This window comes from Hippocampus guttulatus, chromosome 5 (genome assembly GCF_054856545.1).
Source record: "Hippocampus guttulatus isolate MCC_2025c chromosome 5, RoL_Hgut_1.0, whole genome shotgun sequence".
Lineage (NCBI taxonomy): Eukaryota > Metazoa > Chordata > Actinopteri > Syngnathiformes > Syngnathidae > Hippocampus > Hippocampus guttulatus.
In genome coordinates, this window is record NC_141265.1 from 693,641 (window position 1) to 718,071 (window position 24,431).

Sequence of the window (24,431 nt, forward strand, 5' to 3'; positions counted from 1 at the left end):
TGGGCTTAAAATGATTTTAATGGAAAAACAATCAGCCCTGCGATTGGCTGGCAACCAATTCGGGGTGTCCCCCGCTTACTGCCCGAAGACCGCTGGGATAGGCTCCAGCACCCCCCGCGACCTTAGCGAGGATAAAGCGGTTCGGAAGATGAATGAATGAATGAAAAACAATCAAAATTGATCTTCCGATTGTTTCTTCCCCTTAATGTTTAACAAACAAAAAAACAAAAACATGTCCGCCAAGTAATATTTCAATGCTAAGCTAACAAGCATTGGCGCGCTCACCGAGTGGGACAGAAGGGGCACGAGTTGCTCCCGCTGGACTGGATCCATCTGCAGATGCAGTCCCTGTGAATGGTGTGGGTGCAAGTGAACGGATGCCGGCTTTCGGGGTCCACGGCCTTCTGGCATATCAGGCACAATTTGCGGGGCTCTGCGGCTTCGGCGGGCGGCGGCCTCTGCGCGTCGCCCCGTGCCAGTGCCAGGCCCACCTGATCGCCCACCTGCTCCACCGAAATGCCCGCCAGGGTCCCGCGGGCGCTCTTCACCTGCTGCAGCAGATGCGTCAGCTGCGTCCTGGTGCATTGTGGGAAGCGCGCCCCCAGCTTGTCGAGGACCTTGCCCAGGGGGCCGGAAGAGGTGGCGGCCGGCGTCGATGGAACGACCTGGTATGCGGGTGGTGTTGGGGAGTGGCTGAGAGTCGGGATTGATCCGGCGTGGGGCTGCGGGTGGAGCGGGGGCGGAGCATAGTAACGCAGGTGGGGCTGAGGGGGCATGTAGTACTGAGGCGCTCGCTGGGATGGCGGCCCAAGATTTTGGGACATCATCATCCGTCTGAAATTCAGCTCGGCCTGGAGTGGGGAATAAGAAAATGTCGAAGGCGTTAACGTAAAGTATTAGCTAGATCGGCCGCGGTTGGCGAGATGTGCGCGGCGGTACCGTGGGTATGCGCGGCAGTGCCGGCACATTGATGCGCGGGAGGGACTCCAACTCGCGTCCTTCCTGCAAACGTGCCAGAACCTCCTGGAATCGCTTCTCCAACTCTGCCTGGTTGTTTCGCACCGCCGCCTCCTTGGTCGCCCAGCTTGCCTTCTCCTGGTGATGGAGCGGTCGCGGTGACGACACGTACTCGGACACCTGGAAAACGTTAGCATGTAGCAGCTGACTAGCATGTGGCATTTCTCCGCTGACTCCCAGCGTTAAGCACATGGTGGGATGGACCACTTGGCCACTGGCTCCCGGTATGAACCCTCTCAGGCACCCTGTAACCCGATAACATGGTCAGCTGTCCACTGTCGTAACCACCCCCCCTGAAAGGGTTAAGCGTATGTTGGCATGTAGGCTTTGACCGGTGACTCCCAGCGTTTCCTAAATGTTAGCACGTAGCATTTGGCCGACGACTGCAAGTCTCGCACATGTCCGCTTTTGGCTCGAGATGGTCCCCCGGAAGGCGTAGCTACCTCTGTGAGCCAGGCCTGTATGCGCTCCATGGCGACGTCTCGCTGTGCCTCCACGGCGTTGACCTGGTCTCGTAAGGCGCGGCTCTCTGCGTCTTTGGCTTCCCGCCTTATTTTCTCCATCTCCTCCTTCAGATCGTCCAGCTCCTCCTGCCAGCGCCGCTGCTCCTCCTCCTGCTCCCGCGTTAGCGCGGATAGCTTGTCGGCGCTCTCCTGCAGATCCCTGGAAAGCCTGCGGGTAGCGAAGGCTCGTCACTGTGGCAAACAGCTCGCCGTTTTAGTGACAAGCAGCTACTTATGCAGCGTCTCGTGAACATTTGGCCAGTTTTCCCCCGTATTGAGCTAATGTTATCATTTAGCACCTAGCTTTTAACAGACTTTTGTTGACGTTCAAAAGCTAGTAGCGTAGCACATACTTGTTCCTGTCGTCCTCTGCACGGCTTTTCTCCGCACAGGCTTCCTGCTTCTTGGACAGGTAGTTCTTGCGCGTGCTTTTGGAGTTGTTGAGCTGCAGCTTCACTCGCAGCGTGTCCAGCTTCTCCAGCAGAACCTGCACCAACAAAGAGTTCAGCTTGTGTTAGCATTTAGCCACTGACGAGTGTTGAGCTGAATGTAGTCTGGTGTATTTAGCCAGTGACTCCGAGTGTTTACCTTGAGTTAGCGTGTAGCGTTTTAGCTTCCTTAACGTGAGCGTGTAACACTTAGCCGCTGACCTGATGCTGCCGGGTGGTCTCTGCCTTCTTTTTTTGCAGCTGCGCTGTCGTCTTTTGTCGCTCGGCATCCTCACGCTGCCACGCCTTGACCATGTTGCTGTAATCCTCTTCTAGCCCGTCACCACACTCCAACATGAGCGCCAGCTGCTCCTCCCAGTCCGCTGCCATGTTGACGCCGGCGTCAGTCATTGTGATGCCATCCGATGCCACGGCATCTGTCTGTACCGATTTTTCAAGCTCGACGATGCCTGTTTTGAGAGAGCGTCTTAGCATTGCGCCTGTCGCGCCCAATGTTTAATCACTGTTAACGTGTTGCATTTAAGTAGGGGCTCTCAACGCTTGTGTTAGCATTCAGTTAGTGACTCTATCACATTTGCCGTATGACTCGGTGTTTGGCTTACATTCGCATTTTGGCAGTGCCCCATTTAACGCTGAATCAGTCCCATTGAGCATTTAGTCAGTGACTGCCAGTCTTGAGTTGGTTTACATTTAGACCATAGGTGTCAAACTCAGGTCGTGGAGGGCCGCTGTCCTGCATGTTTTCCAAGTCTCCCTGTTGCAACACACCTGATTCAAACAGGGAGACTTTGAAAACATGCATGACAGCGGCCCTCCACGACCCGAGTTTGACACCTATGATTGAGACAGTTATTGCACGTGCTTAGTTTAGCGTTCGCACTTAGTAACTTCCAGTGTTTATCTTGTGTTAACATTTAAACTGTTTGGCTCCTGCTGTTTGATCAATGTTATTTAGCTCGTGACTGTAAAATGGTTAGCTAGGTAATATGAGTCACTTGAGCTCTTCCCGCAGGTTAAGAACCCGGTATGAGGACAGTTACACGAAGAGTGTGCACACGTTACCTTGCTCGGTTTCGTTTTCAAACGACGCAGACTCTTCGAACGTTTCCATGTTAGCATCCATGCTAACAACGCGAAACCAAAACTCTTGTTTTCCTGGACGGGATTGTTTTACTCACGTGAGTACTTAACGACAAGTTGGGCCGGTTTGTTCTTTAAAATAACGTTGTATCGTCCACTTTGGCGGTTAGTTTAAATGGTACTGAAAAGGCAAGCCTGCGGATCCCCGTCGCCAAGTCCTTTCCTGTCACGTGACCACGCTGGGTACACCACGTGACTACTCCGCCCCGCCCGCTCGTCAGTCACCCAGTCTCGGAGGTTAGCTCCCTGCTTGCTCCGTTAGCCGTCATCTTCAGGGCTACGTTGTTAGCTCCGAGCAAAGCCCACGGGAACCGCATACGAAGGCAATGGCGGCCACGGCCAGGGACCCCATGGCGAACCACAGCGACTTCCAGGAGGTGGAAAACGCCGAGGACCTGTTCCCGGAACTGACGGGCGGCCCTCACGAGGTGAGTTGGGATTGGAGAGGGTTGGGCTGGACGAGGTGTCAAGCTAGAGGCGGACGCAGAAAGAGCCATTAGAAGTCATTCAAATCAAGCAATGCTAGGCTACCCATCTGTTTGAGGCTGTGTTTTAAAATGGCTAAATGCATTGTAGGAATAGCTCAATAGATTTTCAAATATTAAAACGAGTCTACGGAGGCCGCTGAGGTTGTCCCGTTTTTTTTATTTTTTTTACGGTTATAAGCAGGATGCGCAGGTGCGTTCGCGTGACGGTGCGTCAGGTGACAGTCACGGAGGTGAGGATGGCGTGTTGAACAAACCACACAACGCACACTAGTGGCCATTCGATGCTTTTAACAATATGTGTCCCAAGAGGTCATCAGGAGTCCCACGGGAAAAGATCCAATTTCACCTCATTGGTTCAAATAATATCACTTTGTTGAGCTCTCTGCGCCAGTGGCAGAACAATCAGATGCTTTTCCACTCAATGACAGAAGGCAGACAATGAACCTTTTTCTCCACTTTTTGTGACCTTTTTCTTTTTTTTTTGGTCAACAAAGGTAGTGAAACACCATCTTGGGATTGGCAGTTTGCTCCTTTGTCTCACTTTTTTGGCCACTCAGCACTTGGAATTCTTTCCTGCTGGAGTGTGTCTTCCTGTTTTGGGTGTTTTTGCTGAGTCAGGACGAGAGAAGCTCCCGGTTGTCATTTCCTCTTCTCCGCCACTCAGCGCTGCATTCAAACGAAATGTCGTAACATCGAGCCAATTTCTACGAGCAAGAAGCTCGCAGACTTCTCTTATTGTTTAGCTCATTTGGGTGTTTAAATGCACAGTGTTCAATGTTGTTTTGTTAGCATTAAGCTAACATGGACGACAACATGAAATGGAAGTTTTCTTTTCTCAATATACGGCGTTTCATTCTCTTTTGTTGTATGTGTTTAAATGTTTGCCAATTTGGACTTAGCGCAAGGTCTTGGCGGTTCCCGTTAGTCTCTCGATGACCTTTCCCATTAGATGTTAGCATTCAGCTCGCCAATATTGTCGGCGTTCCCTTCCTTGTTGTTTCCACACCTTCCTTGCCTGTCAAAGTGACCTCAAAAAAGTCATCACGGTGCCTCACTTGTGTCAATATTGAAAGGCGCTAACCGACAGTTAGTTCCACGTGCCCCCCGGGTGCTTTGGAGGTCTCGTCTCGGCGTCACTTCCTGTCTGTCTGTCCCGCCCCAGGAAGCGGACTCGAGCGGCGGGAGGTCCAACGGGCCCAAGCTTGACTTTGACGATGACGCAGACGACCTGTTTGCAGGTCAGCGCTCACTTTGTGATGTCATACGGCGGTGCCCGAACTTTTTTCATTTGTGTCAAATCAAGGTTCCCTATTGAAATGAATTGAAAGCCTATTAAACAGTTCCGGCTCCCAAATAATACTGCCATTTTTGGTTGCATTTTTACTGAATCAAAACAGCCTTGTATTGCATAAAAAACAAAACAAACAAGCATGTGTTTACTCGAGTATTCGGAAAGTAGCGAAAGCACAACTAAAGACTGAACCCAAACCAAGGGAATCTAAACTAGCAAACCCACTGGAGAACACGAAACTGAAACTGAATTTGGAATGGCAAAATGAAATGAAAGATGAAACAAATGAAAAATCCCATATGGTTGGTACTGCCTTTGTGCGTTGAACGTGTGCCTTTTAGGGGCGTGGCCGAGTGAGTAACTGCCAGGCGTTAGACTTGCTCTCGACTTTGAATTAGTGCGTTTGACTCTTATTGCTGTTCAATCGATGGCTGAAAGCGCATCCGGTGTCTCGTAACTCGCCGGCCGCCGTTTTGTCACGTGTCTGCGTGTGGCAGAGGCCACAGAGGAGGTGTCGCTGGACAGCCCGGAGAGAGACGTGCTGCTGTCGGATGGCCCGTCGCCCGCCGTCACCCCCGTCACGCCGCCCACCTCCGTCCTCACGCCGCGCTTGGCGCACGTCCACGACGACATGTTTACGCACTCCTCCTTTGATGAGGTGAGCCTCCGCCCTCGGACGAACGGACACGCGTGCCGTCCGGGCCGCGTGCACGACGCACGTACACGCACGCGGTCCCGCCGAAAAGTATTTTCTGCTTTTGTGGTCGTTTGTCGCGCGCTGCGTTTTGTTCAGCTCGAAGAAGAAGAGTCCAGCGAGGCGTCGGCCGTTGCGGTCTCCGTGTCGGACCCCGAGAAAGTCGGTGAGTTCCTCCCCTCGCTTCACCGCGACGCCACTCCGGCGGCGTCCTTTCCCGTGACGCGAGCGGCTTTTGCCGTCCCCAGGCGAGGGCATGAACGCCTACATGGCCTACAAGGTGACCACCAAGGCGCCGCCGTCGTCGGCGTTGTTCCGGCTTCCCGAGTTCTCGGTCCGGCGACGCTTCAGCGACTTCCTGGGCCTTCACGGGAAGCTGGCGTCCAAGTACATGCACGCGGGCTACATCGTGCCCCCCGCGCCGGAGAAGAGCATCGTGGGTACGTTGCCGCGGCGGCACAGACGCGCCTCGTTCGCGGCTAACGCGCACGAGGCGCGTCACGGGTCTGTCGCCCGCGCAGGGATGACCAAGGTGAAGGTCGGGAAGGAGGACCCGTCATCCAACGAGTTTGTGGAGAAGAGAAGGTTGGCCTTGGAGAGGTACGGCGAGATGTTGTCACGTCTTCCTTCTGACGCCGCGTACGCGTTCCGCCCCAGATTGAGTTGCTCGTGTTGCCTCTGTGATGTTGCGGCGCAGGTACCTGACGCGCACGGTGCAGCACCCCGTCCTGCTCAAGGATCCTGACCTCGTGCAGTTTCTGGAGAGTTCCGAGGTAAACAAACAAAAACCACATCCCGCATATTGATGATGCGTCGCCCCGCGGGGGCCTTCTGGGACGTTAGCCGCGTGGGGGGAGGTGGCCTCGGAAATAAATGGCCGTCTGTCAGCGACTTAACAGATGAATTGTGGGACGCTTGAGCGAGTGCGGCGTTCCGTCCGGCCCACTTAATGAAACGCAAGCAGGGAGGCGGCTATAAATGAAAAGCACCCCGTGCCCCCCCTGCACCCCCCCTTTCATTTGGCCTCCATCAACGAGGACCCCCGAGACCCCGCCTCTGCTTAAATGGCATTGAGGGGGGTTGGGGTGGGACCGCCACGTGCGAAAGTAAACTTTTCCGAAATGAAGAAAAATGAGCTCTCGCGCCGCCGCGTGGATTTAATCTGGGATGCCGACGACGTTCCAATCGCCTTGAGGGGGTGTGCGGAATGATGCGAATTAAAGAGGGGGTCGGGAAGGGCACGGGGGGGGGGGTGTTTGAGATGGCGACAAACCGATTGTGTCGAAAGCGAGGCAGCGGCGGCTAATTAAATGGGGAGAAACAAACGTCACAAGTCATTTTGTGTCATCCAAGACCACCGCCATGCCAGCTTCTACCATAAGGGGGCGCTGTCATGCTACCACCTTAGCTTAGCGTCAGCGGTATGCGTTTTTGTTTTTTAAACGCTTCCCTTTACTTCCTGCCAAATTTCTGTTACCTCGTCATGCGTTCAATATACAAAGAAGTCTCACTCGCGCCGCGCGCAAAGACGCCGTTTCCCCACAGAGCCCCAACAAATGAGCTGGAATTTATCTGCTCGCGTCTTTCACGCAGAACTCGGACAAGGTGAGATATTGGTGGGACTTCCACACACAGAGACGGTTTTCCCGCCGCCGGATGACATAAGTGAAATATATCCCGAGCATCAGAAGGGCTGGAATTGATACACGTGTGCCTTTCACACAGGGCACAGCCAAACTGACGGCATGTGTTTTCGCACCGCAAACCAGCATCCCGCAGCCAGATCGTTTATGTTTGGAGTGGCGTAAGTTAGTGTACTTCCAGAAAAGAGCCGGCCGGCCTTTATCCCCTTGTGCCTTTCACGCAGAAGCCAGCGAAGTTTGTTTTCAAACATGCAAAAAATAAAATAAGAGTGCAGGATCCGACTGACAGATAACTTGATGACACCAGCGTTCGCTGCTATATATCGTTGCTGTCCATTTTACAAATGTTTATAAGTTGTCTGCATTTCGGATGTCACATTAATGCAAAACACAAGCAGTGGCTATTACCTGCCTGTGCCTTCTGCGCAGAGCCCAGACGAGGAAGGTTATTGCTGTGACTGTGAGCGCTGTCAAGCAGAGGAACGGCGTCTCGTAGCCAGCGCTCGGTGTCAAGGACATCATCGGATAAAAATCTATTTTGTAATCAACTTAACGCAAACCTTTTGATTTAGTTAAGCCCCCCCCCCCCCCAAAAATCATCTGATCAACCACGAAAAAAAATCCAGTCTGAAAATATTTGATAGCCTGGCCGCCATTCACCATCACTTCAATTTCACACGGCCACCCGCAGCCCCTTTCATGCCGCCATCGTCGGACATGCGACGGTGAGCGGTGGACGTTCATCATTCCAATCATTCCCTTTTACGGCACCGCTACCTTTCACACCGAACAGCAGTGACTTGGGGGCGGGGGGATGAAAAAAGGGAACCATCTTGAGCCCGTTGCGCGGCTGTGCGTTCCAGTTGCCGCGGGCCATCAACACTCAAGCTCTGAGCGGCGCCGGCCTGCTCAGGATGGTCAACAAGGCCGCCGACGCCGTCAACAAGATGACCGTCAAGATGAACGAGTCGGACGCCGTGAGTTGCCCAGGGAGGGGGTGGGCGTGGGGGGGGGAATGCTAACCTTGTTACCGTGATGGACGGCTTCATGTGGGCGCGCGTGTGTGTGTGTGGCAGTGGTTCGAGGAGAAGCAGCAACACTTTGAGAATCTCGACGCACAACTGCGGAAAGTCCACGCCAGCGTGGAGTCGCTCGTGTGTCACAGGAAAGGTAGCTCGGCGCGCGCGCGCTCGCGCTGGCGAACGCCCGCCCTTTCTCGTCACGTCAACGCCGCCGTGCGCGCACGCCCCGCGCAGAGTTGTCCCAGAACACGGCGCAGTTCGCAAAGTCGGCCGCCATGCTGGGCAACAGCGAGGACCACACGGCGCTGTCGCGAGCTTTGTCTCAGCTGGCCGAGGTGGAGGAGAAGATGGAGCAGCAATACCAGCAGCAGGCCAACGCCGACTTCTTCCTCCTGGCCGAGCTCCTCGGCGACTACGTGCGCCTCCTCGCCGCCGTCAAGGTGCGTCTTTGCCTCTTCCGGGAGGCGACGGCGAAGGACGCTACGCGTCTTGACGAAGTGACTGACGCTTGCGTGCGCAGGGCGTGTTCGAGCAGCGCGTGAAGGCCTGGCAGAAGTGGCAGGACACTCAGCTGCTCCTGCAGAGGAAACGAGAGGCCGAAGTCAAACTGCACTTTTCAAACAAACCCGACAAGTTGCAGCAGGCCAAAGATGACATCAAAGAGGTAAAAAGTAGCGCCGGACACGTGACGTCCCACGCTTGGCTACGATTCGTGCGCCGGTGGCAGCAGAGAGCGAACGCTAACGCTTCACGCGCGGCGTTTTAGCCAGGCGATATAAAAAGTGCCACGCCGAAGAGCATCGCTCGCCCATCGGATCGCGCCATCGCGGAGAGCGCTCGCAGCGCCAAAGAGGCGAGCGACGGTAGCTTGTCACCGCGTCGGAAAGGCGACCATCGCATTCATTCAGAGACGCGGGCCGAGTTGCATCGCGGAGGTCGCCCGATCGTCACGTCGACATGTGGCATCGAGCGGCCAACACTCGTCACAATCGGAGAGTTGATCCCGGCAAAGATCAAGATAAGATAAGATAAGATATCCTTTTATTTGTCCCACACTGGGGAAATTTACAGCCTCCAGCAGCAAGAATGTAGCCAGAAAGAAGAAGAAACAAACAAACACCGTTCAATTAAGTGCAATATAAATACAAAATGGATAAATCGCAGTGCTATTTACAGTTGTTTTTCACATCATTTAATTATTATTAATATATATATATATATATCAAAGAGGTCAAACCGGATCATCGAGGCAAAAGTAGCTGATCATATTGTGGCCTCCAACATTTAACACGAGCATCATCAAAGAGGCACCCCGATTCAATGCCGCGAAATTCATTTGACGTCCAAGACTTCCTTGTCGGCGTGTTGACGAAAGCTTCACCCGCCAGACATGAGGGCAGTGCGAGCCCCGCCCCTCCCGGCGCGTCCAGCGGGGCGAAACAAACCTACCTTTGCTACTCACTCAAGTCAAAAGTTTTTGTTTTTGCGCCTGAGGAATTTTAGCGAGCCGAGAAGAAGAAAAAGAAAGACTTTTATTAGCCCGTCAGCCCACAAATTCAGCCTGCGAGCCGTCTGTCAGAAAAGCGCACGCACACGCGCTGTCGGGGGTCCGCTGTTAGTGGAGGAGGGCAAAGGGGGGGGGGGCAACGGGGGCTCGGAAGTCAACGTTTGCCAGTAAAGAGAGTTACAACAAGCCTTTATGTACTACGCATGGACACGCCTCGTGCGAGTATACACACACACACACACACACTGTTACGATTGTTTTCGCCTCGTTTAAAAAAAAAAAAAATCGAACTTGAGATCCTTCGACTGTGACCACCTTGTGATTTGTCATCAGAACAAGAAGAGTTTTTCAACTCCAATTCATTTGGACTCGATCTCATTTTAGTTCCCAAAAATCCGATTGCTACGACCGTTGTTTTTGTTGCTCCTTTGAATCGCGGATGCTTTTTTTTTTTCATTGATTTGGATCCGTTGTAATCTGAATGATCGCAATTGTCGTCATTTTAATGGTACAAGACTGAAAGTTGACCAATCCTATTGCGGAAAATTTGCCATCGAACTTCATCGGTTGTCGTATTTGACGCTTCATCGTGCGCCACTCGTTTTCAACGGAAGACGGGTCTGGACTGCAGGCAGGATGTTTATAGTTCTTTAGTTGTTTTTTTTTTTTTGTCTTTGTGTGCCCTGTGACGAGGCGGCAGCCAGTCGTGGATTTACCCCGTCTGGAGGCAAATGGAAGTGCTCGTACTTTGTTTGTTTTGCTGGTGTCATTTTTGACTGTTTTCAGAAAACAAAACAAAAAAAAAGTTAAAGGTCCAATAGGCCCCATTCAACTTAACCGACAATCTATACAGACATCAAGAAAAACAAACAAACAAACCACAAGTGCTAGCAAGCATAATCTCCCCCAGGTTGGGGGCCGTGCAAAAAAAACCCCTAAAGCATTGTCGCAGCAGCGGTTTTCATTGTTACCCTGACATTGAGGCACTGATAATGATTTTTAATTTTTATTTTTTATTTTAAAGTTGCTTGATTTTTTTTTTTTGTCCCCCCCCCCTCCACACTCCCTCTCCCTGTCATGCCTCGCTGCGCCAGGAAATTGAAGAGGTAGGACTCTTGAGCTGCGCCCATGTGCCGCTCATATTTTGAGCATCCTCCTTCATCAGATGCCATTTTGTGTCACTCTTCTCGTTTTTATTTTGTTGCTGGCAGTTACTTTTTATCCGGCTGTCGTTTTTCCTGCCTGCTCACGTCGGATCCTATTTTCATCATTTTGAGGACGCGTCATCTTTTTCCTTTTCTTTTGACTCACACGATCATCACGTTGTTTTGATCGGTCTCATTCCTATTGTTTGAAGCACTCTTACATTTTTTTGTTGTCGTCACTATTTCACTTTCACGTCTCATCTCGATCATATTTCTCTCAAGTACATTTAGATTTTTTTTCCTCTTGTCCTTTTAGTTTTTTGCTCCTATACATCCGTTTTGTTTTCAATGGCTTTTGATATTTGCTTGTCACCGTCATCATTTTCTGCAATTGGCGAGCAACCAGCGGAGGGCGCGTCCCGCCTCCTGCCCAAATACGGCCGGCATAGGCTCCGCCTACTGGGCAGAGCCGGCACGCTCGCGACCCTCCCTGAGAATTGAGCGGATTTTTTTTAAATTCCATCTTTCTTATTTTGTACATGGCATTTCCACATTTGATCCCAATGCCATATTTTTTCTTTCCATCATATTTTTTTTTTCAAAATCTCAGTTTCACTTTTTTCTTCTTTTAAATTACTATTTTTCTGAGTTTGATTGTGGGAAAAAAAACATGTATTGTGCTCAAATTTGTGATATTGATAACGCATTTTGTGAGTTGATTTCTGTACATTTTACTTTGCGAAGTCGATTTTGTGTTTCTTGGCATTGAAAGGGCCTCAGAATTAGAAGTCGTCCGTTCAACCCGGAACTGGTGTTTTGATCTGTACATCGAACGATACGCCGGCGTCCCTGTGAAAAACACCGTCCGTTTTTGTCTTTCTTTTTCAAATTTGACGGTCACGGGATGTCCGAAAAGCGGACACAAAAGGACACGTGTTTGGAATTGTAACTCATATTTTAGCCTCAGGTGAAGTGAATGTAGTTTTTTTTTTTTTGGTACATGCGTGCGCTTTTTCACATCCTTTTCACAAGTACTGATGAATAAGTGGCACATGTGTAACTGTGTCGCACCTCCCCGCCCGGCCCCGCCTCCTTGCTGGGTTCCTGATGTTCCAGGTTGTTCTTTGCTTTCTCTTTTTTCCTCCTTAATGAGCCAAAAGAACACAGTTGGGTGAAATGGCCGCTCGCTAGCACAAATGAGCATTTTGTTCCAAAGCGAAATACAACCGAACCGGACCGCAGCGGCGATTTATTTGTTATTTTTTTCTCGTACCACCGGAGGGAGCCGGCGTAGCGCCGGCCGTCTTCATCGCGCGCTTTGACGACGGCCGGCGGCCTCGAGGGCCAACGAGCTTTGCGGACGCTGACCGCGCTCTGCGTTGCTCTCTTGCAGTTGGAGGGCAAAGTCCAGCAGGGAGAGCGAGACTTTGAGCACATTTCCAGAGTCATCCGCCGAGAAGTCGGTCGCTTCGAAGTAAGTGGGCAAGAGTGGACGCGGGCGTTGGCGTCCGGTTAACCCGCCGCTTGTCGTCGTCTGAATCGCCGCAGAAGGAACGCGTCAAGGACTTCAAGATCCTGGTCACCAACTACTTGGAAGCTCTGGCACTCACGCAGCAGCAGGTAACCGCTTCCTATTCCGCCGCCTCTTCTTTCACCGCCATACCCGCGCGCGCACTTTTTGGATGGACTGGTTTGATGACACCCATGAACATGAAAACACATTGGTGGACCCTTTTCTAGCTTTCCAAATATATATCCAAACCTGTTGCCTACTGAAAAATTCTTCGGATTGCACTTTTGTCTCCCAAATGTTGAAACGCTTTTTATGAGTGGAACAAAAAAAAATGCAATGAAGACTTTTTTCATGACCACTTTTTTTTTTTTTTTAAATCTCTCAATGCATTTAATACCCACACCCACCTTTGATTGTTTTATTGCACTTTTGCATCTATGAAAACAACAAATGTCTTTAAAAAAATATTTTCAAAGGGGCTTGTCACAAAACAAACATTTTTACGACCCGTCGTCTGGAACGGATCTCCCCCAGAATATTTCAAACCTGTTAGCACACTTCATATGCGCGCATGTTTTGTTAAAAGACTAAAAAAACGGGACGGAGATGCAACGCCACCGCCCGCTGGCGACGGCGAATTGTTTGTCGGCTGCCGCGTATGCGCGCAGCTTGAGAAATCCAAAGAACTGTTCCAATCAATATTTGGTCACGACTTTTGCGGGAGCGGCCCGGAATGTCACCCCCCGGCCTAAATGAGGGATTATTGAACACGTGGGACGATAAATGCCGGCGACGGGTTAACGGCCGCCCTTACCTACATTGTCTTTTTTTTTACCTTTTAATAGAGTCTAGAAATATCTTCTACGTTTGTAGAAGAATGCTATTTATGTGTGTGTGTGTGTGTGTGTGTGTGTGTGTGAACAGCTGATAAAGTACTGGGAAGCGTTCTTACCAGAGGCCAAGGCCATCTCATAGAGCGCCCACAATGCACCAGGCCTCCTTGTTTCCGCGCTAACAGGAAGCTAACGTGCTCATCGGACACTGTCGGGACGCTTACTGATCCTCCTCCTCGTCCTTTTTTCCCCTCTTGGTCACCTGACATGTGGGCGCAGCTTGCTTTCACACCTTCGCGACACTTGACCGCGTCGCAAGCCCAAGATCATCTCCACGCAGTTTTTTTTTTGTTGTCCAATCCAAATCTCGGTCATCTCTTGAGTGGCAACCGTGTCCAAATTCAAGAGTGTCCAAGGTTTCAAATCTGCTGTATTCACTCGCCGTCTCGTGACTCAAATGGCCACACTCACCTTAAAAACGCTTTCAACGTTCAGAATGATCTCGCTTTGTTTTTCCAAGTGTCACAAGCCAGCTGACTAAATGCTACCGCTAGCAACAACAATGCCGGGTAAATGGGCACGATCCACCTCGTGGCCGGAAAGATTCTAGCGCGAGTAACATGTGAGGCCACTTTGCGGCAGGTCAATGGCTGCGGGCTCAACCAATCATTCCAATCGCAAGGTAAAGTTGACTCGTCTCTGATCTCTTTGATTCAGCTTCACATGCTAATCGTAGTTAGCATTTCACTTTTGAGACCCGCCACCAGTTTGACGACTTAAATGCTACGCTAGCTCGCAACTAGATAGAGTGAGGCCTGCCCCCGGCCGGCCCTGTGATTTTAAAACACTTGAAATGCTGACGAGTAATCGATAGCTGCATGATAAATCACGTTTTACGTGTATTATTCAAGTCCTCTACTGAATCGGTCACCCACCAATGTTAGGTAGTTAACTAAGCGCTAACTAGCTTGCGGCGGGGCATCCGGTCGCCACGCCTCTCCGTGCTTGCCCAATAGCCGCTAACGACGTTTCTCCGTTCTCTCTGAGTTAGCGTCACACGCTAATCAAGTTTGAGCGCCAAGACGCCGTTGTCTTTTTTTCGGCAGCGGGCAAGCGAGATGGCAAAATGCTTATTTATTGCCGCTGAAATGTGAAAAGAGAAAAGTAGTTTGCCAAAGCGTCCGTAGCGGTGCATAATATTTGTCACATCATGACCGAGACGAAGCCTCAAACTCGGAACGTTTTCGTTTGTTTGTCTGTTGACCACTGGAAAGCTACGCTAACGAGCAACTTGATGTGACGATTGAAGAGCACACTTGAATGAAAGAAAATGTCAACATCTTCAACAGTTTTTCACGACTTTGTCCTCATGACTTGATTTTCTTTTTCTCTTAATTTGACTTCATCAGAAGATTTGTCTTTATTTTTTGCCGATGATGAACTTTTTTCATATTTTGTAACTTTTCTGTGGAATGACATTGACATGTGATGAAAAATAAAGAATGTATCCTCATGACTTGATTTGAACACATTTGAACGTCTAATGTTTGTATTCCCCTTCGGCCTTTCGATACTTTGCCGAAGACGTCCCCCCCACGAGGACTCGTGCGGCTCGACTAGCCCGCTAACTGCTAACGTGGCCCTCGTTCATGGCTTTTATCAAGTGACGACCAAGCATCGTCACATCCTTTTTATTTACATTTGTAATTTGAAACAATGCAATGCGATGACATCAGCGGTTAAGAGCCGTCGGCGATGGCTCCGCTCACCTTTCACTTTTAACGTAACCGATGATGTCATCGTGACGTTTTGCTTCTTGAGCTGCTTTTACCGTCGTTTTCTTTCACTGTTTTTAACTCGCCAGCGACGTGACAGCGTTATCAGTTAAATTAAAAGCAAATACCCCCCCCCCCCAAACAAAAAAAGGAAAACGAGATAACTTCCTGGGTTTCATTAAAAGCCGTTAACGCCACAACTCAATGATGCTTCCTTTTGAAAGTGACGGATGGCGCCATCGCGATGTTTTGCTTCCTGAACGGCTTTTCGTTGAACTGACGACATTGTTGCCTTTCGAATATTTCTGTTCTGTGATTTGTTGTTACTAATTTTTTTTTCTGGATGAAAAAGGAGGGCCACGTGCTACCGTCTCCATCCCGCTGCTAATGTCTGCGTATGGAAAGTCCGCCTTGTGGCCTTTTGGTGTTCTCACTTTGTGTTGAGTAAGCGGGCGGCGGCAGATAATGGCCACGATGATGATGATGATGATGATGATGATGTTGGCGTCGTTGTTGTTGTGACCTTGTTCAGTTTGTTTATCATATCAGCTGATGTAGCACAAACCTCCTTACAGACCCCCCCCCCCCCCCCACACACACACCTCCCCAATGATCAAGAGCCCCCAGCAGCTGATAAGAAACAACACAGAAAACTTTAATTATTTCTGCTCTGTCACTGGGGGGGACCCCCCTAACCACTTCCCGTGCACCCCCCCCCCCCCCCCCCACCCACACACACATACACTGTACCCCCCCGTCTGCCCCTTCCCCACTCGATCCACATCTGACACCGGCTAAAAAAGAAAAAGGGGGGGGAGACAAATCTCAGAAGACCACCACGATGAAATTGGACCAGTTTGTCATGCACGACGCTGATACACCGGTCCAACATCAACTCTTTAATTGGCTTTTTTTGGTCGGTGGGAGGGGGGGGGGGGCTTTTGGCTTGTTAACTTTCCCTCTCTTGAAGATACCTGAGATTCTAAGACATTGTGACGCACTGTCCCGGTCTTGTATTTCCGATGATACCGGCTTCAATCGTCCTTCAGTTCCAAAGACACAAGTCTTCAATTGTATTGTCCGAGTTGTCAGGAATCTTCTGGGCTTTAGGCCAAGGGTGCCCAAGTCCGGTCCCGAAGAGCCCCCATCCGGTCCCGAATGATCCGCCGACATATAAAACAGGCCCGGTGGGGGCTTTAAATGGCCTTTAGGTCCTCGATTACTAAGATGAGGTCTTTGGACACTACCTGCGCCAATCTCATGACTGCTTCAGGTTGGGTGTCTTGAAGCGTCCTTCGGGAACTGATCGTACTTCAGGGTTCCTCCAGATTCTGAAGTATTCGTGTCTTCGGACGTCTGCTTCAAGTTTGAAGGTCCTCAAGTGTGCTTTGGGTTCTAGGTCTTCAAGAGGACCTTAGGTTTGAAAGTCTTTCTGGGTCATCCACGTTTTAAGGTTCTCAGAGTCCTTGGGGCTCCAAGGTCCACGTTTTTCAGCGGTCTGGGGGTTGAAATTGTAACTTGGGGTCTGTGCACAAGAAGTCATCATCAGGCTCCAAGGTCTTACAAGGTTCAAGATGCTGGTCTTTCGGCGTCGCACGGGTTCCGAAGTACTGTTCTGAGGTCGCGAGTTTCGGTCTACTTGTGTATAGCTGCGCTTAGGTGCGATTAGGTCCAATTGACTCGGGGTGCCTCGTCTCCAAGTGTCTCTCTGGCTCTCGGGTCTTGGAGTGTCCTCGAGGAGACTTTGTTTTTTTTCTTCTGCCATACCAGTCTCAGTGCCCTTGAGGTTCTGAAGTACTCGTCTTTATTTTGACTTGGGGCTGGAAGTTATTGAAGGCTTCGTTGTGAATGAGTGGCTGAGTTTTTGCCGTAAGGGCCCTCGGGTCCAAAGGTCCTGAAGTGTACTTGAGGTTCGTCACAAGCCGCAAGTTGTCGAGTGAGCTTCACGTCGCAAGATTTCTCAAATGCCTTCTTCGCCTTTCGGGGTCCTTTGGCTTCCAAGTTTCTCGTCTGGCAGCTTTGTCTGTTTTAGGTCGCCTCCGGGTTCGAAGGTTTTTGTCCCAAAGTGCGCCCGCTTCCGAACGGATCCGCTCGATCCCAAAAGAACCAACAAGTGTGCGAAGGGGGACAGGAAACGCGGCACCCAAACACCACAAGTCACCGTCGCTGTCGTGCCGAGCAAATTTCTCTGAAAAGTGGGAGGGAGGCGGCGAGATAAGGCCCGGCCGGCCAATAACAACAATCATCCCTTTGCTGTGACTTATCTCCTCCTCATGAAACCGACGCTCTCTTTCCTCCCCAAGTGAGGGATTCTTCTTCCACTTCTTATATTTTTACTTCTTTGTCCTACGCCGCGCCGGCCGAACGTCTTCCTGCCTCGTGACCGAGCGACTCGGCGCTCACGGCTCGGATGTCGCCGCCGTTCAAGATAAAAACCGACCGGTAAGTCAAAGATGAACGGAAATCAAAATAAAATGCTGAAAACGCCATATCGATGGGCTCCAAATAAAAAGTCACACCAAAAGGTTCGCCTTGGTGCTGATTCCGCTAAAATGGCCGTCATCGTCAGCGAAGATGTCGTTCAACCTCCTTGTTTTTTTGTTTTTTTTTTGGGAACCTCTTAAAACAACATTGATTGTCTCCGCAACGACTTCCTGTCGCCGCCTTAACGATTATGCAAAGTGGCCGCAACCTTTCCGTTTGACGGGCGGCTCCCTCCCCGGCGGGGGCCAAGTGACACGGCAACGGGGTGCGCCCCGCCGCTCCCCCCCCCCCCCCCCCCCCCCCCGCGACAGGCTCCCGCATGCCAGGGCGCCTTTTCGTGACGTCGCCGATGACGTAAACCCGACGTTTCGTCAGGAGTGCAAGGCTAGCAAAGGAAAAGCCGAGCCAGTTTTTCCTCCGAGCCGCTTCACTGTTGACGATTTCTCGCTCGCGGTTGCCCATCGCCGTCCGTTGACGGGCCGCGTGAGTTCCAAGTACAAAGATGGTCAAAATAGCCCCGAAAGCGGCTGAGACGAGACAAGTGGGCCGCATTGGCGTTGATGTGGGCACTCCGCTCCAAAGTCGTCCGCTCATGCGAGGTGTCCGGCCGACCGGCCGTTTCCTTGATGGGACTTTTTCTTTTTGTCTTAGCGGCATCATTTCTCAGCTCATCCCCCCCCCCCTTTTTTTTTAATTTTTTTTTATTTTGGGCCCCGCCCGGCCGCAAATCGGGGCCCGCGCCTCGCCCGTCCTCTTCTCGGTCTCCTTGGCCTCGGCGAGGGCTCATAGATCAGCGCCGCTGTCGGAACGGCGATCGAGCGTGCGCATTTGCATACAGAAATCCATGGCGCCGCGCTGACACGTGCCAATAGCGCGTGCCAATCGTCGCTCGCTCGCTCGGCGTCACGGCTGATGGAGCTTTCGTGTCCTTACTTTCATCTTCGCCGCCGCGCCGTGTTGTGCCTGGAAAAACAAACCACCCGACCCGCTGTCCTCTTTGCCGACTTTGGCACCTTGTTGGATTTTACTCCTCTTTCCGATTCTTTTTGAAACGCCTTGATTGATTTATCCATCCATCCATCCATCTTCTACCGCTTATCCGGGGCCGGGTCGCGGGGGCAACAGCTTTAGCAGGGAAGCCCAGACTTCCCTCTCCCTAGCTACTTCTTCCAGCTCTCCCCGGGGGATCCCGAGGCGTTCCCAGGCCAGCTGGGTGACATAGTCACTCCAGCGTGTCCTGGGTCTTCCTCGGGGTCTCCTCCCGGTGGGACATGCCCGGAACACCTCACCAGGGAGGCGTTCAGGAGGCATCCGAATCAGATGCCCAAGCCACCTCATCTGGCTCCTCTCGATGTGGAGGAGAAGCGGCTCGACTCTGAGCCCCTCCCGGATGACCGAGCTTCTCACCTTATCTCTAAGGGAGAGCCCGGACACCCTGCGGAGAAAACTCATTTCGGCCGCTTGTATCCGGGATCTCGTTCTTTCGGTCACGACCCATAGCTCGTGACCATAGATGAGGGTTGGAACGTAGATCGACCGGTAAATTGAGAGCTTCGCCCTTTGGCTCAGCTCCTTCTTCACCACGACAGACCGATACAACGTCCGCATCACAGCAGATGCTGCACCGATCCGCCTGTCGATCTCTCGCTCCCTCCTGCCCTCAGTCGTGAACAAGACCCCAAGATACTTAAACTCCTCCACTTGGGGCAAGATCTCTCCCCCGACCCGGAGGGGGCACTCCACCCTTTTCCGACTGAGGACCATGGTTTCAGATTTGGAGGTGCTGATTTTCATCCCAACCGCTTCACACTCGGCTGCGAAACGCTCCAGTGAGAGTTGGAGAGCCCCGTTTGAAGGAGCCAACAGCACCACATCATCTGCAAAAAGCAGGGATGCAATACTGAGGCCACCAAAACGGACGCCCTCAACGCTTCGGCTGCGCCTAGAAATTCTGTCCATAAAGATTATGAACAGAATCGGCGACAAAGGGCAGCCTTGGCGGAGTCCTACCCTCACTGGAAACGATTCCGACTTACTGCCGGCAATGCGAACCAAACTCTGACATCGGTGGTATAGTGACCGAATAGCCCGTATCAGGGGGTTCGGTACCCCATACCCACGAAGCACCCCCCACAGAACTCCCCGAGGGACACGGTCAAACGCCTTCTCCAAGTCCACAAAACACATGTAGACTGGTTGGGCGAATTCCCACATACCCTCGAGGACCCTGCTAAGGGTGTAGAGCTGGTCCACTGTTCCACGGCCGGGACGAAAACCACACTGCTCCTCCTCAATCTGAGGCTCGACTTCCTGACGGACCCTCCTCTCCAGCACCAGTGATTTATTATTATTATTTTTTTGCTTTCTTGAAAAGTGAACCGGATGGCACCTGTCAATCATTGCGACCGCGTGCGGAAGAATGCGCGTGGAGGATCGTGTCGGCCCTGTTCGTGTGTCGAACTCGATGCGTTAGATCTGACCAAGCGTGTGTCGGTATGTGTATCGAGGTGTAAAAAATGTGTGTATGTGTACGTATTTTAAGCGCGCGTGTTCCTCTGTCTGAGAAAAGAGCGTCATCGCGCGTACGTGTTCAGAGCAGGCGTAAATGTTACATTGCGTTCCAACTGCCGCCACGTTTGTCTGCTAATCGATTGCAAGATGGCGTCCCGAGTTCAGAAAACGCCAAGGCGTCGAGTCGGTTTTCTTGACATTCGTCAGCGCCGCCGAACATGCTCACCGGCATCATAGCCGTGCCACCGGCGAACATCGCGCTCATGTCGGCGCTCTGGATAGCAAAGAAATCGCTGCAGCGTGTTGACGCGATGTTGTTTTTTCGCATATGTTTTGCTTCATCGCCCCCCCCCCCATCCTCTTTTTGTAAATTTAGCGGCAACTTTTAAGTCATTAACGCCGCGCGGGCCGTTAGCGGGAGAGGTGAACTCTGGGTAATTCCCGTCGGCGGCGGCGGCGGCGATCGATGCGGGCGGACGCATTTACATTTTGATTCAAGTCATCAGGAGAAAAGGTTAAGCTGCGCCTCTTCCTGTGGAGATGTCACGCGGCATCAGGCGCACTTTGCGCCGGCCGCCGCTAGCTGACGGCTCGTCAATAAATGGCTCGCCGCCTCGCTACGCGCAAAAATGTACTTTTACGGCAGCCTGGCGTAATGGCGGACGTCGAGAGGACGCAAAGACGTGATCGGATGCCATACGGCGCTTGGAAAAGCGCCGTATGGCAGCAGGCGATTGTGCCGCGTAAATAACCACCGAATGTCACGGCAAAAACTACATGGGGAAGACAAAAAATATCGAGAGATTCCGTGTCGTCATAAATGCAGGTAACGTCCGGATGTGTTCAGCGAGTGCGATCCGATTTCTATCCGGAGCAACCAATCAGAAGGCAGAAACATGCCGTCGTCATGACGGCCGCGCGATGACCAATTTGCTTGCGTTTTCCGTTTGCTTGGCAGTTGGGGGCGCGTCCGTATGCGCGCGCGGCGTGACTATAAAAAGTCGACACGCGTCCGTTCACGTGGCGTGACGAGACCGTTTCGCGCTCGAAAAGCAAAAACGAGCAAACTTCCACGCGGTCTGTTGTCAGTTCATCCAGCACGGCCGCGTCATGGTTGTGACGGTCCTCCGTCGTCATGGCGTCGAGCGATCGCACAAGACGAGCGGGGATGCTCGGCGATGTTGACAACATGAAACGGGCGCTTCGGCTAACGCTTGGGGCGCGCGCGCGCACCAAGCGTCATTAGCTGGCATCCGTCTCCGTCCGAGATGTTGACCGCTCACCTTTCAACTGTCAGCCGAGCCCGCCCAGGGTCATCATTTGCACTTTTGGGGAGAGGGGGGGGTTGGTGGGGGGGGGGGGGGTGTCCATCCATCCATCTATTGAATTTACATTGCAGGTTTTATGTGATGCGCTGCGCGTTCCCCATATGAAGTCGTTTTATTAAGTTGGTGTTCATTTAAAAACAAAATGCTTTGTTCATGAAATAGAAACGTTCTGTTCTGAAAGAAGAACGGTGTGAGGAATGAAGTATCGTTTTGGTACTATGCACGTCGACTTTGTATCATAAATCCTATTTGGGGAGAAAAATCATCATTTCACAACAAACGGACATGTTTTCATCCAAAAGCATCATTTGTCATTCTTTTTTTCATATTTCAAAATTTGAAGTCTGAAAACCTTTTTCATTTTTAACACAAGCGTGTCGTCAAAACATTTTGGGGGGGGGGAATTTCAAAAATCATAACTTTGTCATAAAAGTCAATCATTTTACAATCATAAAGCGTGCTGTATTTTTTTCAGAAACAAAAAAAATCATAATTTCACAAGAATACATTTCGGATCATGTCTTACATCCAAGACAAATCTCATCGTATTTCTAAAACAAACTCCTATTTTTCAAGGTGAGTTCAACAAAATATAGTATCGTGACAATTGAAAAATCTTAAAAATAAAACTTAGATGAATTGTTAAGATCATTATTTTCTTTTTGAACTAAATCAAATCACCTCCAAATTCTCCACTGACCGTACGCTGTCAGTTTTGAATTTCGATGAAATGACCGTTTTGGAATTATTGTTGTCATTCTTTTTCTTGCACGCGACAACGAACGAAAACAAATCTCTGATCACGATGACAACGATGGGTGGTCTTCTTTTCTCCGGGCTGTCAGTCAATGTCTGGAAGCGGAAGAAATTCCCTCTCAGCTTTTCCATCTGTCACTTTTCTTATCGATCCCGGCCCAGGGGTCAAGAAGCCGCGCGCGCGCACGCCAAAGTGACGTGACGGCTGTTTTTCCGGCGAAGCCGCTTGTCACCTGCGTCAAAGGCCCGGACCTCCGTGCCGGCCCGGGACCTCCTGCCGCGTGACATCATCAAGGCCGGACGCGGGTTGGTGGACCTGCTCGGCGTTTGGTGAGTGGGAAGGCTCGTGTGAGTGCGGGGAAAAAAAAATGGATCTGTGAAACAAGTGCGTTTTCCGGCAACCTCTCCCTCCGCAGAATGGCACCCACGCTTGCGGTGGTGATTTGAGTGCTCGCAAGCCAACCGTTTGAAACGCTAACGTATCGCGACCCGAGCGGAGAAAGCGCAACGGCGCGTTCTGAACACAACCGCGAGCAATTTAAGTTAAGTGACTGAATAAGTCAGCAAAAGCTAACGGTTGAAGCAGCGCTAGCTTTTGTGATGCTAACGTGAAGCGTTCCGACTAGATCGTGCCGCACGGTAGGAAAAGGATTTTGAATGTTGCCTCGCTGTTCTTCTTTGTCAGAAGAGTTGCTAAAAGGCTAACGAATGCGCACTCACGATGTAGAAAACCTGCTGAGGCGGATCGATGGGATTTTCCGTGTGGAGGAGGACTAATGTAATGCTGACGTGCCAACGGTTGCTGTGCCACTACTACCGGACTGCGAGATGGTAGCCAGCGCGCCATTGGAATGCTAACCTGACGATTTACCGAGGCCGCGGTGCCACCGCCGATGCTAACAACCTAGCGAGGCGCCGCTGCTGCCACTTGTGCTGGGGTAAGCTATATTGAAGCCATCGACGATGCGAAGCTTGACTACGCTAATGACCTAGACAGGCCTTACTTCCACCGATGCTAAGCTAAACACATTAGCAACTCGTGAGGCCCCACAGTTAACAATTTAGCAAAGCTCCGGTGGCACCCCTGACGGTAAAATAATCAATGTGAACAACCTTGCGAGGTCCTGCTACCACGCGAGACTAAGCCGCATTAGAGAGTTAGCGCGGCCGCCATGCTTGTTCCCTGGCTGGTTCGCTCGCTCTAGCGCTGACGAAGCTGGCTGATGCTATCGCTGCCTTTAATAAGTTGATTAGCGGCGGCATGCTATCAGCAACTCATCTCGATGATGATGCTGATTGGCTGCCGCGCCGCGCCATCCATCTTTTTGATTGGCTAATAACTGGAATCCATCACTGCCCTGTGCGTGTGTGTGCAGAGCTTTATCTGCTCCACTTCATTTGATTCCTCTTCTTCTCTATGTTCTGTGTCCTATCTGCACTGTGTGTGCGTGCGTGTGTGTGTGTGTGTGTGTGTGTGTGTGTGTGTGTGTGTGTGTAACCATAGTGAATACTTCCATAATTCTTGTCCTTGATCTTTAACAATGCTTTCACATGTCAACATTTTTATATGAAAATGTTTTCTTCCCAAGAAAAAGAAGTTGTGATTTTACTTGAATGAAATCATGATTATTTGTTCTTGTCAGAATTTTTTTTTTTTTTACAAAAATTGTGTGTGTGTGTGTGTGTGTGTCAAACAATTGACCTTGTGTAGCACGAGCGTGTTAGCGGTGGATGGATGCACTTGTTATATAACAAAACAATACAAAAAGAGAACAAAAAAGATTTTAGAAGTATTATGCCATTTTTGTCAATTAATGAAAAAAAGATCCAGAAGTTGAAACAAAAAAGGCCAAAATGAGCAAAAAGGCTTGAAAAAAATAATCTCATCAGAAAAAAAAATCTTGTGATTTACAGGAAATTGAGAAGAATAATCAAGCTTTAAAAAAAAGATTATTCTTGGTAAAATATTAATTATGTCCAACATTTTTATTTTTAACGAATATTGTATATTAAAAAATGTAAAGGTCAGAATGTTGTAATATGGCAATGAAAATATGAATGGTACAATTCAGCAGGGGGCCCTGAGATGGAGCCCTGGGGCACACCTCTCGTGCCTTGTGAAAGAATTTGTCTAACTTAATTTCGAGTATTAGAATAATTCCCAATACGATTTAAAAGTGGGAACAACACCAATTTCCAAATGTCCACTATTTTTTTCTGCAGATAGCTGGCCGTTATATTTTGAAGAAAAGTCTAAATGTATTGTCTTCATTTTTATTTAATCTGATGTGGCACGAGCATCAGGTTGGTTGTTGTTTTTTTTTAAAAAACT

The 24,431-nt window shown here is 50.6% G+C and overlaps 2 protein-coding genes across 4 annotated transcripts; one reads left to right on the plus strand and one right to left on the minus strand.

Annotated features, from left to right (window-relative positions):
- rnf214 (ring finger protein 214) lies at nucleotides 1-3,277 on the minus strand. Its single transcript, XM_086111114.1, has 6 exons — nucleotides 3,032-3,277; nucleotides 2,171-2,418; nucleotides 1,874-2,007; nucleotides 1,461-1,689; nucleotides 940-1,137; nucleotides 1-851 (listed from the first exon to the last, which is right to left on the minus strand). Exons 1-6 carry the CDS (start codon nucleotides 3,090-3,092, stop codon nucleotides 282-284), a joined length of 1,440 nt encoding a protein of 479 aa, XP_085967240.1. The 5' UTR covers nucleotides 3,093-3,277; the 3' UTR covers nucleotides 1-281.
- Nucleotides 3,278-3,312: 35 nt separating this feature from the next.
- Nucleotides 3,313-14,761, plus strand: snx2 (sorting nexin 2). Of its 3 annotated transcripts, XM_086111098.1 has the most exons (14): nucleotides 3,313-3,537; nucleotides 4,760-4,835; nucleotides 5,386-5,546; nucleotides 5,682-5,748; nucleotides 5,831-6,022; nucleotides 6,104-6,182; nucleotides 6,280-6,355; nucleotides 8,089-8,202; nucleotides 8,302-8,395; nucleotides 8,482-8,687; nucleotides 8,768-8,911; nucleotides 12,293-12,373; nucleotides 12,448-12,519; nucleotides 13,337-14,761. In XM_086111098.1, exons 1-14 carry the CDS (start codon nucleotides 3,436-3,438, stop codon nucleotides 13,385-13,387), a joined length of 1,515 nt encoding a protein of 504 aa, XP_085967224.1. In that variant the 5' UTR covers nucleotides 3,313-3,435; the 3' UTR covers nucleotides 13,388-14,761. The 3 variants fall into 3 exon arrangements, with proteins under 3 accessions (XP_085967224.1, XP_085967222.1, XP_085967223.1); XM_086111096.1 differs by having other exon boundaries at nucleotides 5,386-5,748; XM_086111097.1 differs by having other exon boundaries at nucleotides 5,386-5,748; nucleotides 12,451-12,519.
- Nucleotides 14,762-24,431: the final 9,670 nt, after the last annotated feature.

Coding starts and splice junctions, on each gene's coding strand:
- rnf214 (XM_086111114.1), bottom strand. CDS start 3,092: ATGGATGCTAACATGGAAACGTTCGAAGAGTCTGCGTCGTTTGAAAAC. Junction 2,008..2,170: donor AGACCACCCGGCAGCATCAG/GTCAGCGGCTAA, acceptor TTGTTGGTGCAG/GTTCTGCTGGAGAAGCTGGA. Junction 1,138..1,460: donor TACAGGCCTGGCTCACAGAG/GTAGCTACGCCT, acceptor AACGTTTTCCAG/GTGTCCGAGTACGTGTCGTC.
- snx2 (XM_086111096.1), top strand. CDS start 3,436: ATGGCGGCCACGGCCAGGGACCCCATGGCGAACCACAGCGACTTCCAG. Junction 4,836..5,385: donor CGCAGACGACCTGTTTGCAG/GTCAGCGCTCAC, acceptor TGCGTGTGGCAG/AGGCCACAGAGGAGGTGTCG. Junction 12,374..12,447: donor GAGAAGTCGGTCGCTTCGAA/GTAAGTGGGCAA, acceptor GAATCGCCGCAG/AAGGAACGCGTCAAGGACTT.